Source organism: Rhinopithecus bieti, unplaced genomic scaffold, assembly GCF_001698545.2.
Source record: "Rhinopithecus bieti isolate Rb0 unplaced genomic scaffold, ASM169854v2 scaffold_36553, whole genome shotgun sequence".
Classification (NCBI taxonomy): domain Eukaryota; kingdom Metazoa; phylum Chordata; class Mammalia; order Primates; family Cercopithecidae; genus Rhinopithecus; species Rhinopithecus bieti.
This window is the reverse complement of record NW_016815774.1, coordinates 1302496-1320209: the sequence shown is the minus strand read 5'-3', so window position 1 is coordinate 1320209 and position 17714 is coordinate 1302496. Positions and strand designations below refer to the sequence as shown.

Here is a 17714-nt window from a genome sequence, read left to right as displayed (position 1 = left end):
AAATTAGCCGGGCGTGGTGGTGGGCGCCTGTAGTCCCAGCTACTCGGAAGGCTGAGGCAAGAGAATGGTGTGAACCCGGGAGGCGGAGCTTGCAGTGAGCTGAGATGGCGCCACTGGACTCCAGCCTGGGCGACAGAGCGAGACTCCGTCTCAAAAAAAAAAAAAAAAAAAAGAGGCTGTGGGCCAAAGAAGAGGAAAGGAAGGATATAGAAAGGGGAGGAGCAGGAGGGGAAGGAAGCTGAGGAGGGACGGCAGGAGGAGCAGTCCAGGTGCCGACCACCTGCACCTGCCCGGCCTTACCTCGTACAGACATCCTCTTGGGGAGGATCGTGACAGCGCCCTCAGCCACCTCCTCCAGGTGCAGTACAGGTGCAATCTTGGAGCCCCAGCTGTCAGAGCCCATCCAGAAGAAATGGCCTGTCTGGTTGGCCCTTCGTGCTGCCTCCAGCACACGCCTGTAGGAACACACACCAGCCCAGCCCAGCCGTGTCTGTCTACGCAACTGCCCCCACTCCTGGTCACACTTGCTTTGGGCCCACGTCCCTGACCCCCAGAAGCCCAGGGTCCACAACTGTCCCAGCACCCATGCTTTCACCCCAACCCGTGGATTCGCCCTACCCCCTGCCCCCACCTGCCCATAGACCCCTGGCTACTGCCTCATCCAACCTGCCTGCCCCTGGGCCCACGCCCGCTGCAGGCCCAGTGTGATTCTCCAGGCCCACATCTGTCCCTGCAACTACCACACCTGTCCCCCTAGATCCACACCCGTCCCACATCTGACTCAGGTCCCAGAACCACCTCTGCCCAGCCCCGGTCCCCTGAGATGCATGCTTTCCTGGCTCATCCATCCCCATATTCCTTGCCCATTCTCACACGCATCCACCATCACACAATGGCCGCCCTCACCCCGCTGCACATGCTGCCTTCTGCCTGCAGCTCCCTCTTCATTCACTGCCCTCTGTGCCAAAATTCCAGGTCCTTCAGAGAGCTGCTCCCCTCACCCTGAGTGGGAGTGGGTGATGGAGGGAGATGGGTGTGGAGCCAGCCGCCCAGTGCTCACACACAGCCCAGTCTGCCTGTGATGGTAATATAAATCAAACCAGGGACCCGAGAGCCCAGCCCGGGGCCGAGGAGCCCACAGCAAGCGCTCAGCTAGGACTTCATGGAGGCATGAATTAAGTGGCCCTTCAAAGACATCTCGGAGGGGAAAAACAAGGAAGAATGGGCAGAATTCCCCTAACCCAGCTCCCACGAAGAGAGACTGAGGTAGGGAGGAGGCAAGGAACTTGCTCACAGTCACACAGCAAGTGAGAGGCTGTGATACTACAAACTGTCCAGGCCCTTCCATCGGTGAGGACCAGGGCACAGACTCCAGGGCCTGGGGGTGGCTGCTGGGCCTGTGCAGGAGGCAGCCAGCTGGGGCTGGAGGGCCTGGGCTTCCAGGAAGAAACAAATGTTTCCAGGCCCCAGAGCTTTCACCTGAGCTGGCCTTGTCCATCTCATCCCACCCCATCCTCCTCCATCATCTCCCAACTCCTGAGGCTTTCCAGCCCCACTCACTGGTGTAGCCCCCCCACAGCCTAGGTTACCACTAATGGCATGTAAGGCTGCTCTCAGAACCCACACCCACACCCTATTAATACCCGTCTGCATCCGGCCAGCCTGAGATGGCCAGAGCTCCCAACCATCCAGCCCTGCAGAGTCACCTGGATTTATTTTTACTTCTGTTTGCTTCTGAAAATGCATGTGGATTTCCAGAAATGACCCCTACCTCCTACCCCACTTCCCACAGCCTGCTCCGGAAGTCAGTCTAGCTCCCCTCCAGCCATCCCTTAGGGGCCTCTTTGCTGGGACAAAAGGCCCAGCGCTTTCAGTCCCCCTCCCAGAATGTGGGTCCATCTGAGCGAAGCTATCCTCAAAACAGCAGGCCTGGAGTGAGCCGCATAGCTGGGTGGGGTGTGGGAGCCAAGTCTTGCCAGGCTTTGGGATGGGAGTAAGGGACAGGAGTTGGGGAGCAGGGCCTGGTGGCTCAGAAGCTTCCCCAGGAGCTGGCTGAGCGGTGGCCATCATAAACATTCAGAGCCAGAACTCAGGGGACCTGCACGCCTCAAGGGACTGGGTGCCACCTCTGTGCAGCTCTGAGGCTGTCAGGATGGGGCTTGAGGGCCTCCCCTCCCTGGTCTTTCACTGCCTGAGACACTACCATTGCAGCTGGTCCTTTTGGCTTTTGAGGCCATGATGGTCTTCCAGAAGCCCTCCTCCATTCCTCCAGGGACCCACAAATGGCCTGGGAGGGTATCTGTTGTGCAGCAACTCTGGAGTCCAGGTTAGAAAGTGAGAAACGGCTTGGGAGCACTGATGAGGAATAGGAGGAAGCCGCCTGGGAAGGACTGGGCACACAGAGCAGCCTTGGCTGGTCCAGTGAGTGGGAGTCTGAGGGCACAGCAGACTCTGCCAGCCCAGACCAGTTATCTGAGGAGACCTGGCAGGGGCCGCATCTGCTCTCACCCTCCTCTCTGAAAGAGAAGTGACCAGCAGGAACTAGAGGCCCCTACCAGATTCTAGGCAGGGCTGTATCTCCCCTCATCCTGGGGCTCCCTGAGGACAGGGCTGTGTCTCCCCTCAGCCCGGACTCTCTGAGCCTAAGCCAAGACTAGAACCAAATACAGCCCAGAGCTCTTCTCTGTACTCTGAGCTCACCACAGAAAGCAGGGAGGGGCTGAGAAGTGGCCCACATTTACTGGGCACCTATTTCATGTCGGACCTTACTCTAAGCCTTTTATGCACATTCCTGCATTGAATTCTCAAACGCTATCAGGCAGGTATCATTAACTCATTTGTGTTTTAGCAGCAGAGGCCCAGAGAGGTTAAGAAATTAACCTGAGGTCACACAGCGAGTAGATGGGAGAACAGCATTAGAACCTAAGTGGTCTGGCCCCAAGCTCACAGCCTCAGCCCTCTGTTAAAGCACCCAGGTAGCCATCCCTAGCAGGTGGAACGGATGCAGGAAATGGAGGGAGGAGGGAAGGGGTGCCCCATAGCAGTAGCCTGCATGCCAGCCTGTGGGTCTCCCTGCCCACATACACACTCACCCGCACCCACCTCTCTGGATCCCAGGGTGGGGTCAGGCTTGCCTGGGAAGGTCTCCAGCAGGACAGGACCCTCTGTCATGCTCTGCCCACACCTGCATGGCTCCCGGTGCCCACCGTGCTGCCACCTGCCCTCACCTGATGTCATCCTCATTGGCGAAGATGATGACTGCCCTGGCGTTTGAAGTCTCCAGGAGGCGGCGGATGATCTTGTCGAACTCGCCTGCCTTGGGCTCCCGTGGTATCTTCACCGACTGGGCGATGCACACGCCCCCTGCAGGAGGGGTACCAGTTAGTTGGGGTGGGCAGGGGAACCCGAATCTCCCCACCACTCTCCCAACACACATTCCAGAAGATGGGGGCTGGGTGCTGCCTAGGCTCCCCAGCCTGACTCCCAGCCCTGGGATCCCAGTCTCTGGATATGGGCTGTGCAGTCAGAACAGCTTCAGTACCAATCTTGGCTCCACTTACCAGCTGGTGACCCTGGACATGTCACTTAAGTACTCTGAGCCTCAGTTTCCCCATACAGCAGCTAGAAGCAGCACAGCATCATGCTTAGGAGCTAGACTGCCTGGGTTCAAATCTCAGCTCTGCCACTTACTGCTGTGTGACCTTAGGTCACTTACTGGACCTCTCTGTGATGCACATACATCACCTATGAAGTGGAAATAATGGCATTACCTATTTCATAGAATCGTTACAAAATAAGTGAGGTAATGCATATAAAGACAACATCCGGTACCTAGTGTTTAGTAAATGTTGATTATTTTTATTGTAACCCCCTCATAATGTTTCTTGGAGGGTTAAAGCTGGGAATAGAGCCCACCCTGAGGCGTCAGTCCCTGCTACACCCATATCCACGTGCTTCTCAGGGCTCCTGTCCCTGGGTCCCATGCCCATCACCAGGCCTTTGGTAAGAGCAGCGTGCATGGCCACTGGCTGGAACCATCAGAAGAGGGTTAATACTTGATGTTGCCGGGATTCATGACCAGACTGGGCGGCCATCAGAGACCGTGGGAGCACTTTGTCCCAGCCAGTCCCCAGCCCCAGATGTGCCTTTCAAGTGCTGGCAGGGGACAGATGTCATTCATGTGTTTAAATCTCACCCGACCTCGTGGTACAGAGCATCTGTGGGCCATGCTTGTGTCAGCCACTGCCTTTGACAGATGAGGAAACTGAAGCTCAGAGAAGTGGCTTACCCAAAGCCACACAGTTACCTGCCCTACTGGAGTCCAGGAACTGGAGACCCCCAGAGAATAAGACCCCAGAAGCCCATGGTGGCAGTCAGTGGAAAAGCATGAGGGATTAATTTTGAAGCCAGTCCTGGTATCTAACGGCGGCTGCCCTCCTCTGGGTCCCACACAATGCCTCAAACCAAACACCTTGGCTGGGCACCCCTGGGCTTCCAAATGACCTGGAGGTCCAGGCTGGGGTCACCTGAGCCTTCTACACAGACTTGCCCCAATACATCAGAAAATTCTGGGTGGAGCTGCCAGGGGCTCAGAGTGCAGGGGACACGACTACCACCAGCCCCACAGGGCAGTGCCAGCACCCAGCTCCACCCACGGACGGGTCCCTACCCATGGGTAGGGAGATGGCTGCCAGGGAAGGCTACCCAAAGGCAGTGACACTGGGCTGAGTCCTCAGAGGATGCAAGTGGCCAGGCGGTAGGCATTCTGGAGAGAAGAGGGTATGCTCTGGAAGGAGTGGCTGCTCTGTGCCAGGCACCCTGCTGGCCTGGGCCCACAGGACACAACACACACATGCATGCACACACATGCACATGTGCACACACACAGCTCCTTAGGGCTCTCCTAAGACACCAAGAAGTCCCAAGTGCTAGAGAAGAGCATGGTTACTAGGAGCTCATGGGGAGGGGGAAGGAGCAAGGGTGCTTGTGCAGGACTGGGGTCCCTGTCAGTCTGGGGTCACAGAGGGAGCCAAGGGAGGCAGCTGCTGGCTGCATCGCTGGCCAGGCTGGCTCTCAGCTCCCAACTAAACCCTCCATATGGTTTCTTTCCACTTAGAAAGTGGGCCAATTGCGACATTTCTCCCCCCATCTGGGGAGACAGATGGACAGAGGTAAAGGCTGGACTGGGAGGAGAGGGAAGGGAAGGATGAGCCACCTGGCTCCAGGAGCAGAGAGGAAGGCAGGGGAAGGGAGTTAATTGCTCTCAAACAGGGAGAAACTGTTAGGTTAAGTCCTATTTCTGAGTGATGCTCCTCTAAGAGGATCCGTGTGATGGTCCTGCCTGGCACCTCAGGGCATATCTTGCAAGCTTCATTTTGCTGGTGAAGGAAGGATTAGGTGACCATGGCTCAGTCAGCAGGAGTGTGAGTTAGCCACAAGGTACTTCAGATGCTAGTGCAGTCTGAGGAGGGTTTGATATTCTTGCAACTGCAAGAGATTCAGACCAGAGGGGAGTGCGGGCGGAGGGGGTGTGCAGAGCTCCATAATACTAATGAACATTTATGGAGTATCCAATGCATGGGAAATGCTATTCTGCAAATTTTACATGGATTCACTCATCTGAGGCCAGTGTAATCACCACATCTCCAATTTATAAATGAGGAAATGGAGGCACAGAGAGGTTAAGTTGCTTCTCCAGGATCATGAAGATAGTCAGGGGCAGAGCTGGAGTTTGAACTTGGGCCATCTGGCTCTAGCGGCCACCTTTCAGCCAGTCATGTAATGAAGGGACAGGACTGTGGAGTCAAGGGGGCTTGTGGGCCCATGGGCAGGATGGGGCACGGCGCCTATCCTGGGGTGAGTGCCCACTGGTGTTGCTGCCCCCAGGATGAGATAATGAAATACCAAGTACCCATGGGGTCCGTTTGTTTCACAGCCCTATTGTCAGCATGTCTGCTCAGGGGAGTGGGTAAAGGAACTGGCTCACAAGTCGGCCCCTCTTCTGGGATGACACAAACTCCTGGCAGTGGCATAATCTCTGCCTCAACTGCTCTCTTGGTGCCTGCTGCAGCCAGAGAGGGCCAGAGCGACCTGAGAGGCCACTGAGCATCCACTGTATGCCTGGTACCATGCGAGGCCCAGTCTCAAATCCTCACACATTAGCCAGTGCTAATATCCCCATCTCACAGATGAGGAAACTGAGGCTCAGATTGTGAAATAGCCTAACCAAGGTCACACAGCCAGTCAGTGGGACTGCAATCCTGGTCTGTGTCCAGAGCCTCCCTCAGGTGGAGAGGCCCCCATTTCCTGCAGCCCCTCCCACTCCTGGACAGTTCCCTTTTCTTGCAAAGCAATGACTTCGCAGCAGCCGCTGAGAATAAAGGGGCAGTGCTTCACGAGCCAGAGCCTCTTCTGCAGCCTCTGTTGTTTAGGTGCGTTCGTGTACATGTGTGCACACATGTGTCCACACAGTCACAGAATGCACGCACTGGCACAGATCAACGTCCATCATCACCACAGCCCACCCTGTGCATTCCAGGCCACGCTGCTACAGACCCAAAGTCACACCAAGCCCACCAGCCATCCCTGTGCCCAGCCCCTGGGCCACATGGCTAACACTCCCGCAGATGCCTGTTTCAAACCTCTCCCCCAGGGAGGGGCATGCCTCCTCACCCTGTGCCCTTCCCCCAGTCTCTCTCATTGAATAAAATAAGAATCCATGGGTCCATACTGAGAGTAGATATAATCAAATTAAAGCCCACAAAGTCCTCAGGGAACAAGCCCACTCCGTATCTCAGGGCAGAGACTGGGGCCCTCTACTCCTCAGGCTCCAGGCATAGGACCATATGGGGAGGGGGACACAGATGAAGAAGGCTGGGTGTCCCCATGGCCTCCTTGGCTCTCCTGGGTTCCCCTTGGCAAGCCCCTGCCCAGCCTCCTGCCAGGACCCCAGCAGCCCAGGCTCCTGACAAACACCCAACTGCCACTTGCCAGCTGCAAGCTCTGCCATCCCGGCCAAGCTGGTGCCTCTGCTCGCCGGCCAGGGGCAGGAAGCCACAGCCACTTGCCAAGAAAATCTGAGCATATCAAGTCCATGGGGACCTTGGAGACCTCCTGGCCCAAGCTGAATGGAGAGTGAGGAGATGGAGGCCAGAGAGGCCTTGCCCAGGGGCGCACAGTAGCAGGGGCAGAGCCACCTCCAGACAAGGCTCTCACCACTGCACTGGGAAGTTTGGGATCCAGGCCAGCCCTTGACTGCTTTCAGCAGGAACCGCTGTCTCTCCCAGCTCTGCGCCTCCGCCCCAGCCCGCCCAGGCTGCACACCTCCCCTTCTCCCTGGGCTGTCCCACACATCAAAACTGACTTATGCTTGGCCCCATCCCTCGGGGCCCGCCTTTACTACAAGGCAACTGGACACCTGATCAAGGCGTGTCCATCAGAACTCTCTGCAGAACCACATGGCAGCATCTAGTAAAGCTGAACGCGCCGGCTGCCTCCAAGCCAGTGCTTCCCCATCCACACTCGTCCCCAGGGAAACCCCCGCATGTGGGCATAGGAGACCCACGTGAAGTCGCGCAACACAGCACTGCCTGAAACTGCAAAAAAATGGGAATAACCTAAATGTTTTATAACAGAAGAATGAATAAACTGTGGTGTGTTTGCCCAATAGGCTATTATGGAGTTAAGATGAATAAGAGTTCTCATGTGTCAGCATGGCAAATCCTGAAATCGTACAATTGACAGACAAAAGCAAGTTGCAGCAGGATCTGTCCCATTTATGTAAAATCTAAAGACCACATATAATATTTATGAAGACGCATATATATTTGTTTTACATATACGAGAAAAGGCTGCATGAGGGCAAGAGACTTTGTCCATTGTCTTCATCACACTCTGCCCAGTGCCTAGAACACTGCCTGGCACACGGTAGGTGCTCCAAAATATTTGTTGAGTGACTAAACAAGGACAGGAAGGGAACCTGCCACCTTTCAGAATCATGGTTACCTGGAGAGAGAAGAGAGGAACAGGACTGAAGAAGGTTCCAATTCAATCCACATTTTATTTCTTTAAAAAATAATCAGAATCAAGCAGATGTGGTAACATGGGACTACTCAGCAAATCTGGGCCACAGAACCCCGGCTGGACAAAACTTTTAGACATAGGTGACAGCAAGGGCGCTGCGGTCCTCATGTGGGGTCGCCTGACAGAGAACACAGCAGGACACACCGGAGTCTCCCTGTGTTCATCTGTGAAATGGGCTGCAAGGCCGCGGCTGGCCCAAGGGCTTCCATAGGGAGGCTGCCTGCCTTCCTCCACCTTCCTCCACGCCCGCCTGCCTGCCTAGGGCTGCCTGCCTCTCTCCTCCCAGCCATGTGGTTCCTGAAATCCCATCTTCCCGTGAGAGCAGGCTCTCACCTGGCCAGCCCTCCGGGGTGTGAACTGGAACCCTCACCACCCCAGGCTTCAGGCATCCCCACGTGAACATGAAATAGAGACTTCGTGGGTGAAACTTGGTATCAGTTTCCTGTCGTATTTTTCAGTCTCTCCGTCCTTTCCATCTGTGGTCTGGTGACCTTTCCTGGTGGTCTCCAGGCCCAGCTGACATATCTGTGTCAATGTCCACCTCCAGCTGTACTTCCCAAGGTCAGGGTCAGGTCTGTGTCCTCTCTTCCTTTCTTCCTCTCTTCCTTCCTTCTTTCCCATCTTCCTTCCTCTCTCCCATCTTCCTTCCTCTCTCCCTTTCTTCTTCATTCGCTCCCTCCCTCCCTCCGTCCCTTCCTCCCTTCCTTCCTTCCCCTTTCTCTCCCTCCCTCCTCCCTTCCTTCCTCCCTCCCTCCCTTTCTTCCTCCCTCCCTCTGTCCCTTCCTCCCTTCCTTCCTCTCTCCCTCCTTTCCTCCCTCCCTTTCTTCCTCCCTTCATCCCTTGCTCCCTCCCTTCCTCCTTCCTTCCAGTGCCCTGCTCAGTTCCTGGCACAGTCGGTCCCTAAGAAACGACATTGAGTAAGACTCCTTCCTCAGGAGCTCTCAGTCTAGCTGGGGAAGCAAAACCAGACGGAAGAGCCATCACCCTGAGCAGAAGCACAAGGGGACAGTGCTCCGGGTCAGCCTGAGCAGGCAGGTGGCAGAGGAAGGGCCCCCTGGAGCCACACCCCCACTGCACAACCCCTAAGCACCACTCTTCAGCAGCCCACATTTATTGAGCATCTGCAGGCACATCTTTAGGGAAGTACAGGCCCCTCTCACATCACCTGCCTGCCTGCTGCCACCACTTTCCCTTCGTAGAGCCCGCAGACAGACGTGTACTGAGTGTCTCCTATGTGCTGGGCATGGTATGAGACACTGGGATGCAGCCCTGCAGAGGACAGAGCCCTGATGCCATGCAGCTTGTGTCCCAGGGTGAGAAGGAACCCTAAACATCCTGGAATCGGTGCAGAGGAGGACAGAAGCAGCATGACGTGCTGGATGGAGACGGGGCTGCATCCCCTCAGTCCACCTGGATTCGCCCTGGAGAACAGGGAGGCTTGGGCTGGGCCATGCAACTGGAGAGGCAGAGGCTGGATCTGAACTCAGGTCTGACTGTTCTCTAGGAGCTGCTGCCTTGCCTGAGACCCCAGGAATTGAGAACACTTTGGAACTCGTAAATCCCACTTACCTTCAAGGGAGGTGGGATGTGCTGCTAAATGAATTCACATTTCTGTCCTGCACCACCTGGGATTGTCCGAGCCTGAGGTGAGCTTAGGTTTACAGGAGGTCTGACCGTGGCAGGACCCTCTGAGCCCCCACAGTGCCCGGGACGCTCTCCTTGCAGCCCTTCCCCCATCCTCCCTGGCATGGCTCTCCCCACCCCACCTGTCTCAAAAGTCCTCCCGTCATCCTGCAAGGCCACCCCTCAAGCAACCTCCAGATCCCCTGCCTTCCAGGACCCACCCCCGCCCGCCACTTGTGGGATGTGCGCACTGGTGCAGTCAGCCTGGGCGGGCTGAAAAGAAAAGGCCTCCCGTGAGAGGAGCCGGCTTGTGCCCTGCCTCCCCGACTCCCTGCTGTGGGGGGACAGTCAGGGCTCCCCCAGGCTGTCACGGTGGACACTCGGCTCCAGACAAGGAAGGAGAAAGATCCTTCTCCAGAGCCCTGAGCCAGCTCCCTCTGGTCTCCAGGCCTGGCCTCTCGGGGCCCAGCCAGCCGGCCCTGAGGCCAGCAGAGACAGAGGGACATCCTCGCTTTCTCTTTTCCTTAAAAAAAATTTTTTTTTATTTAAAAAGAGAGGAAAACAATGAGAAGACAAACCCTAGGAATTCAAGTGGAAAAATCTACATTATGGCAAAATGTGAAGGCAGCAATTTCCAGCGGGGTAGGGGGTAGGGAGTTACACACAGGGACAGGGGCAGGACAGCAGGTCCCCCCGGCTCCCATAGGGGAGGACAGAGGGGAGAACAGAGGCTGGAAGCTACCCCTGGACCCTCGTGGGCGTACACACACACACACACACAAACACACACACACACACACACACACACACACACACACACACACAGCTCCTTCCTTCTGACTCCCAAAGCCAGGCCCTTCCCCAAACCAGCTCTCAGGAAGGGGACCAGAAATAGCTGCTCAGAGGGCTTGGTGACTGGTGACTGCTACTTTTGTTTTCAGCTGGGAGTGAAGCCTGAATGTAAATAATGGAGCCCAGGCAGCAGTTCTATGGCCAGAGGGGGTTTCAAGGTAAGAAGGACACCAGGCCCCAGCAAAGGCCCTCCCCATGCGGCTGCTGCAGAGTGAGCTGGGTGCGAGACACACGAGGGCTGGGCTGGCTCTGGCTGGGTCTGGGACTGCACAGAGGGCCAGGCCTGGTTCCCGTCACCCATCACCCCCACCCGTCTGCTCCTGCTTGTGACCCCGCTCCCCAGCTCATCAGTCTCCAGCCGCCCAACACACCCCCAGCTTTACAACCCTTGGTGGCCTCCTCTGTGTGTGTGTGTGTGTGTGTGACCCTAAACGCCTGCATCTCCTCCCAGGAGGGTCTCCCTGATGTACCCAGTGAACTTGGGTTTACTGCAACATCCAGGACCACCCCAGTCCCCACCAGGATCCACCCATCTGGCCACGTCTGTGCCCCCAACAGGCCTCTGCACATGCTGTTCCCTCAGCCAGGAGCACCCCCACCTCAGCTGCTCAGCCACCCTCTGGCTCCCTACCCAGCTCTTCCCTGGCTGGGCTGCATTTATCTCCCTGGAGCCTGTCTTTCTGCTTGGGGCCTTACGGAGCCCAGGACCCATGCAGGGCCTGCCCAGGACAGTGGTAATCCACATTTGCTGGATGAATGGAGAACTGAGTTCCTGACTGACAGGTTTTTGAAGGGACAGCTTGGCAGGAGCTGCCAGCATGGGCGTGAGGGCAGAGGCTCTGTAAGAGTTGGAGCTGGGCACCTGCACCTGCTCACACGCTCCCATCCCCTCGGTGACCTCCCCTCTGAGCTGCCACCTCCTTACATGCTCAGGCACTGGACACCCCATTTGAGCCTGGCGTCTACTTTGCTCTGGTCCACAGTGATACTCCGTGCTCAGCGTCCACACGCGTGGGGTGGGTACCCACATGCACCTGGACGTCTCCCTCCATCGTGCCTTCTGCTGGGATTTTACTTTCTCCACCAAGACATCAATTCCTTACCATGAGTGCTTGGGAAATCAGCCTGCAAAGGATGAGCAAGTGGAGAAAAGTGCACGCTGGCTGTGCAAAGGGACCGGGTCACAAGAGCCCTGCCTGAAGACAGGTGACAGTTTATAGTTTAAACTCCACATGATAGGGCTATTGTGAGGGCCCAGTGTAGTGGTGTTTGTGCAGGTCTGCCCCCGAGAGTCAATGCCTCTGGGGAGGGGGCAAGGCCTAGTGGGGTGGAGCTGCTGAGGCAGGAGGGCAGGAGCTCGGAGGACAGGGGCCTCATCACTCAGGACCTAGGGCTGGGGAGGTCCATAGATGCGGGGACCAGGGCACCGGGATTGTCCAAGGCAGCACACACATCCTTTCCCTCCTGAAGGCTCTCAGCACCCCCACCACACCCCAGCCACACACACACACACACACACACGGCAACGCACCACCACAAGCTCACAAAGTCTCACGGTCACACACGCTCACCAGGGACACAGCTCCCATCACACTTATGGACCCAGTAAGAACCTCGTACAGCCTCACAGCCACAAAGACGGGCACAGGGCCACACGCACACACTGACACAGTCACAGATCCCATAGTCCCACAGCCACACAGGCTCACCCAGTCACCACATAGCCTCGCACAAACACACACACCACACCCAATCCCATCACATCCTCCACATACACACCCACAAACCTGGGCACACAAGTCATGTTAATCCCCAACCTGACACATTTGCACCCAATTATAACTTCAGACAACCCCCAGCCACACACAGACACACACCTACACATCACCACACAGATACACACCACACACATCACCACACAGATACACACCACACACACACATCACCACAGAGATACACACCACACACATATCACCACAGAGATACACACCACACACACACATCACACAGATGAACACCACACACACACATCACCACACAGATACACACCACACACACATCACACAGATACACACCACACACACACATCACCACACAGATAAACACCACACACACATCACACAGATAAACACCACACACACACATCACCACACAGATACACACCACACACACATCACATAGATAAACACCACACATACATCACCACACAGATACACACCACACACACATCACATAAACACCACACACACATCACCACACAGATACACACCACACACACATCACATAGATAAACACCACACACACATCACCACACAGATGTACACCACACACATCACCACACAGATACACACCACATACACACATCACCACACAGATACACACCACACACACATCATACAGATAAACACCACACACACACATCACCACACAGATACACACCACACACACATCACAAAGATGAACACCACACACACATCACCACACAGATACACACCACACACACATCACATAAACACCACACACACACATCACACAGATAAACACCACACAGACACACATCACCACACAGATACACACCACACACACACATCACCATACAGATACACACCCCACACACATCACCACAGAGATACACAGCACACACACATCACACAGATAAACACACACAAACCACACAGATACACACCACACACACAGATCACCACAGAGATACACACCACAAACACACACATCACCACACAGATACACACCACACACACAATCACCAAAAACACACCACACAGCCCTACACATCACTACACTACACTACACACCACACACACACACATCATCACACAGATACACACCACACACACACCTATACATCACCATACAGATACACACCACACACACACACCATCACCACAGACCACATAGATGTACATAGACACTACACACACACATCACACAGATACACACCACACAAACACCCATACATTGCCACACACACACCACACACCACACAGATACACACCACACACACACATATCACCACACAGATATACATCACAGACACACACACACACATCACCACAGATACACACCACACACATCCACACATCACCACACAAATACACACTACACACACCCACAATCACCACATACCACCACACAGATACAAACCCACAAATCACCACACAGATACACACCCCACACAGCCACATACCCACACACCACCACACAGATACACACCACACACACACATTGCCACACAGGCATACACCCACATCACCACACAGCTACATACCACACACACACACCATCACATATCACCACACAGCTACACACCACACACACACATTGCTACACAGATAGGCATACACCCACATCACCACACAGCTACATACCACACACACACACCACCACATATCACCACACAGATACATACCACACACACACCCCCACACATCACCCCACACACACACACACACACATCAGATACACACCACACACACGTCACCACACACACACCACACACACCCATACATCAGCAGATACACATCACACACACGTCACCACACAGATACATACCGCACAGATACACACCACACACACACACACCCACACTTCACCAGATTCACACCCCCACGCATCACCACACAGATACACCACACATCACTCCACACAGATACACACACCACACAGATACACACAGTCACATACACACCACACACAGACACACACACACCATCATACCACATGCAGAAACATCCACACATCACCATACACAGTCAGATACGCACCACACACAGATACACATAACCCCACACAGAGTCACAGATACACCACACACAGACACAGGTCACCCTGGACAGTCACATACAACAACCCTGTCTGACCACGGCCAACCCTGCTCCACCAAGCACAAGCAGGCAGTGCCCACCATGAAGCGTCCGCACCCCCACCCTCACACCGCCTGGCGGCTCTCACACAGTCACCGCACGTGCACAAAGCACCCCTCCAGCCCATCTCTTCTTAACTGAGAAAGGCCTCCTTGCTAAATCTCCCCAGTGAATGCCCCAATTAGCCTGAATCCTTTCCCAGGAAGACCCTGCGAGGCCCTAGCATGCACCAGGGGCTGGCAGAAGCTCACACTCCTCACGCCGTTTGGGGGCCCAGCCACACCTCAGCACAATTAGCAGTTCCTCCCTTGGCCTGGTCCTCACTGGCTGAGGTGACCATGGAGGGGCCTGTGGTCCAGCAATTGGACGGAGGGGATGGCACAGCTATTCATGGAGCAGCTCTGTGGCCGGCACATTGAGGCAAAGCCCTCCTTTTGCCTCTGAAACCCCACCCTCTGCTACCAGGCTCTCCATTCCCGCCCATCCCTGCCCCTGCTGGGAGAACGGGGCTGGATCTCAAGGTGCAGGGGCACCAATGGGGCAGAAGAGGGGGACACAGACATACGAGAGCTGGACTGGTGTGACATGAGGAGACAGAGTCTGGGCACAGACAGGGCCATGTCCCATCTCAACCTCCCACTGCTTCACGATGAAAGCCACTTTGCCCCCTCTCCAACCCTCCATTTCCCCTTCTGTGAAATGGTATGGTATGAACCCCGTCCCCCAGACACAGCAGGGTTATGGTGAGGATTAGAGCGGATCACCTGTGGACAGACTCAGCCCCTAGGGGATATTTTGGGGTGTGGAGGAGGATGCAGGCCTTGGAGGACCTGCCAGGGCAGCTGTGGGGCTCAACATCTCAGAGCTGAGCCCTGCCGTCCCCACGACAGGAGGCCGCTGGGCAGCGCAGGCGGTGTGGCTCAGAGCTGCATTATTCATGGCGCTAGGCTCTGAGCAGAGGGAAATTTGCTGAGTGATCGACTTAATGTCTTAACACAAACCCACTTAGGCAAAACACTTTGAAGCAAGAAAGGCAGAAAAATAATAGAAAAGGGAAGCCATGGTGTTTGGAGGCAGATGGTGGCAGGAGGGGCCTGGATGGGGCAGGACACAAAGAGATGGCTAGTTCCTGGCCCCCACCAAAAGCCCTCCAGAGGTCCCTACCCCAGGTCTACTGTCCCCCACCCTCAGTGGCTGTGCCCAGCATTCACTGATGAGCAAATCGCACCCATTTCTTGGATTCAGTTCATGAAGGAAAGGGAGTCTGCCCCAGGCTCACACAGCAGTGGGAGGCCAACCGGGAGCCAGACTCAAGACTGCTAGTGTGGGTCAGGGCCCCTGCCGAGGTCATGTCCTGCTCCAACCCATGGGCAGTGCGGTGGGGCTGTGGCGAACAGGGCCCTCAGCCTGACTGCACGGCTCTGTCCCCGCCTCAGGCCACGGTCAAGGCCGGGACACCGTGGAGTGTGGCTGCGGGTACTGGAGGAGCCACTCACAGGACAAGACCCCCAAGTTTCTTCCCATCTTCCCCAACTCCAGTGACACTCTGGTGGAGGAGGTCACATCTCACCTTCCAGTCCTCTCCTCCGCCTCACTTCACCTCTACCACAGCAGGACCGCTTTCTCCAACTCAGCCAGAACGTTCCCCCCTAGAGCCTTTCCCAGTGCTGGTCCCTCTGCCAGAAATGCCCTTCCCACGTTTCTATCTGCCCAGCTCCCTCCAGCCTAGGGCCCCACTTCTCTGCCTCTTCCCACATGAAATATCCCAGACCTTTCCCACAGTAGGAGCTCATCGCGCCCGCCTGCTCCTCTCCACTGCCACTTGCCATCCTCCACTTTGTGCTGTGGTCAGTTTTGGAACTGGCCTGCTTCAGGTTCAAATGCCAGCTCTGCCACTTCTTAGCTGTGTGACTTTGGACAAGTTCCTTAATCTCTCTGAGCCTTGTCTCCACATAACAAAGTGTGAAGAATAAACAAGTTAATATACATAAGGTGCTTAGAACAGTTCCTGGCACATTGGTGCTCAGGAAGTGTTTATTATTATTATACTATTACTGTTGGTTTCCTCCATCAGCCCATGGGCCCCTTCAAGGGCAGACCATGTCTTTCCCGTTTCTAACCGCCCAGTTTCCAGCAGAGTGTAGGATGCTCAACCGACGATAGTTGAAATGAACCTAGTTTCCAACAATATTGTCTCCCCAGTCTATTCACCCCAGATACCCTGGGAATGGGAGCCAGCGCTGGGCTGGTGGCAGAGACCCTGTGTTGGGGCAGAGAGAGGCATGGGGAAGATGACCTCGAGGCACAGTCAGGCCAGCAGTTGGGCCTGGCCAGGGTTAGAGGTCAGCAGCTGGGCATGTGGTTTGGCCACAGAAGAACAGACAGTGCAGGCTGGGATGAAATATTTAGGAGCCCACATCCCTTGGAAGTGGAAACTAACAAGCAAAATGAAATGCTGAGATGTAATTACCCAGGCAGGCCAAGCATATCTCCCTGCCAGCGGCAGGCTCGGCACCCCCTCCCACCCACCCACTGCCACAAGTAGGCAATGGGTAATGAAGTCCCCCTGGACCCTTCTCCTGAGCTAGCCCTTGCCCCTCCTCTTCAGGCCAGGCCAGGAGGGAGGGGTGGCAAAGAGCCGGGCTCTGGCTCCTGCAGGCCACTCCTTTTGGTGGCAGAATAGCAAGAAATACAGAAAACTGGGAGGCTGGGTCAAGCCCCAGCACTGGATATAACCAGATGATCCCTTCACTCCACCAAGCTTCTTCAGCTGGAAAATGGGGCTGCTGGCCCACGCCAGGGAGGGGGGACCAAGAAGGTGGATGTGTCAGCTGGCCTTGGTGGAGGGGCTGGCGAGAGGATGCCTTCCCGAAGTGAGCACGGCAGCAGGGACCAGCCTCACCCAGGGCAGCAGGAGAAGCCTTCTTGAGACACTGGGCTGTGGGGACTCAGGTTGGCAAAGCTGATGGACGGATGCTGGGGGCTGCGGCCGAGATGTGAGCCCTGAGCTGAAGAAGTCCTCACCCCAAAAAACTTCCCCAGGCTCTCAGCACTGTTGGGAAAAGCCTTGGAGCCTCAAAGCTTGGGGGCCTGCTTGGCCAGATGGGGGGCGGGGGGGTGGAAGACAGGAACCAGGTAGGGAGGGAAAAGGGATTCCAGGCCTGGATCCTGGGAGCAGCCTTGAGTAGGGTCAGAAGAGCCTTGGGGAACAAGGGCAAGGGGCAGGGGCTCTTCCTGTATGCTGTAGCTGGAGCTGGGGGAGGGGTGGGTAGCGTC

At 55.7% G+C, this 17714-nt stretch overlaps 1 protein-coding gene across 7 annotated transcripts in view; it reads right to left on the bottom strand.

The window, feature by feature from the left end:
- Positions 1 to 17714, bottom strand: part of GRM4 (glutamate metabotropic receptor 4) — a 125241-nt gene that overhangs the window by 36040 nt on the left and 71487 nt on the right. For all 7 annotated transcript variants that reach the window (XM_017853651.1, XM_017853652.1, XM_017853650.1 and 4 more), the window contains 2 exons: positions 3228 to 3363; positions 301 to 455 (listed from right to left, as the gene is read on the bottom strand). In XM_017853651.1, the coding sequence (XP_017709140.1) occupies positions 301 to 455; positions 3228 to 3363 (291 nt within the window). The remainder of the gene's footprint in view (positions 1 to 300; positions 456 to 3227; positions 3364 to 17714) is intronic.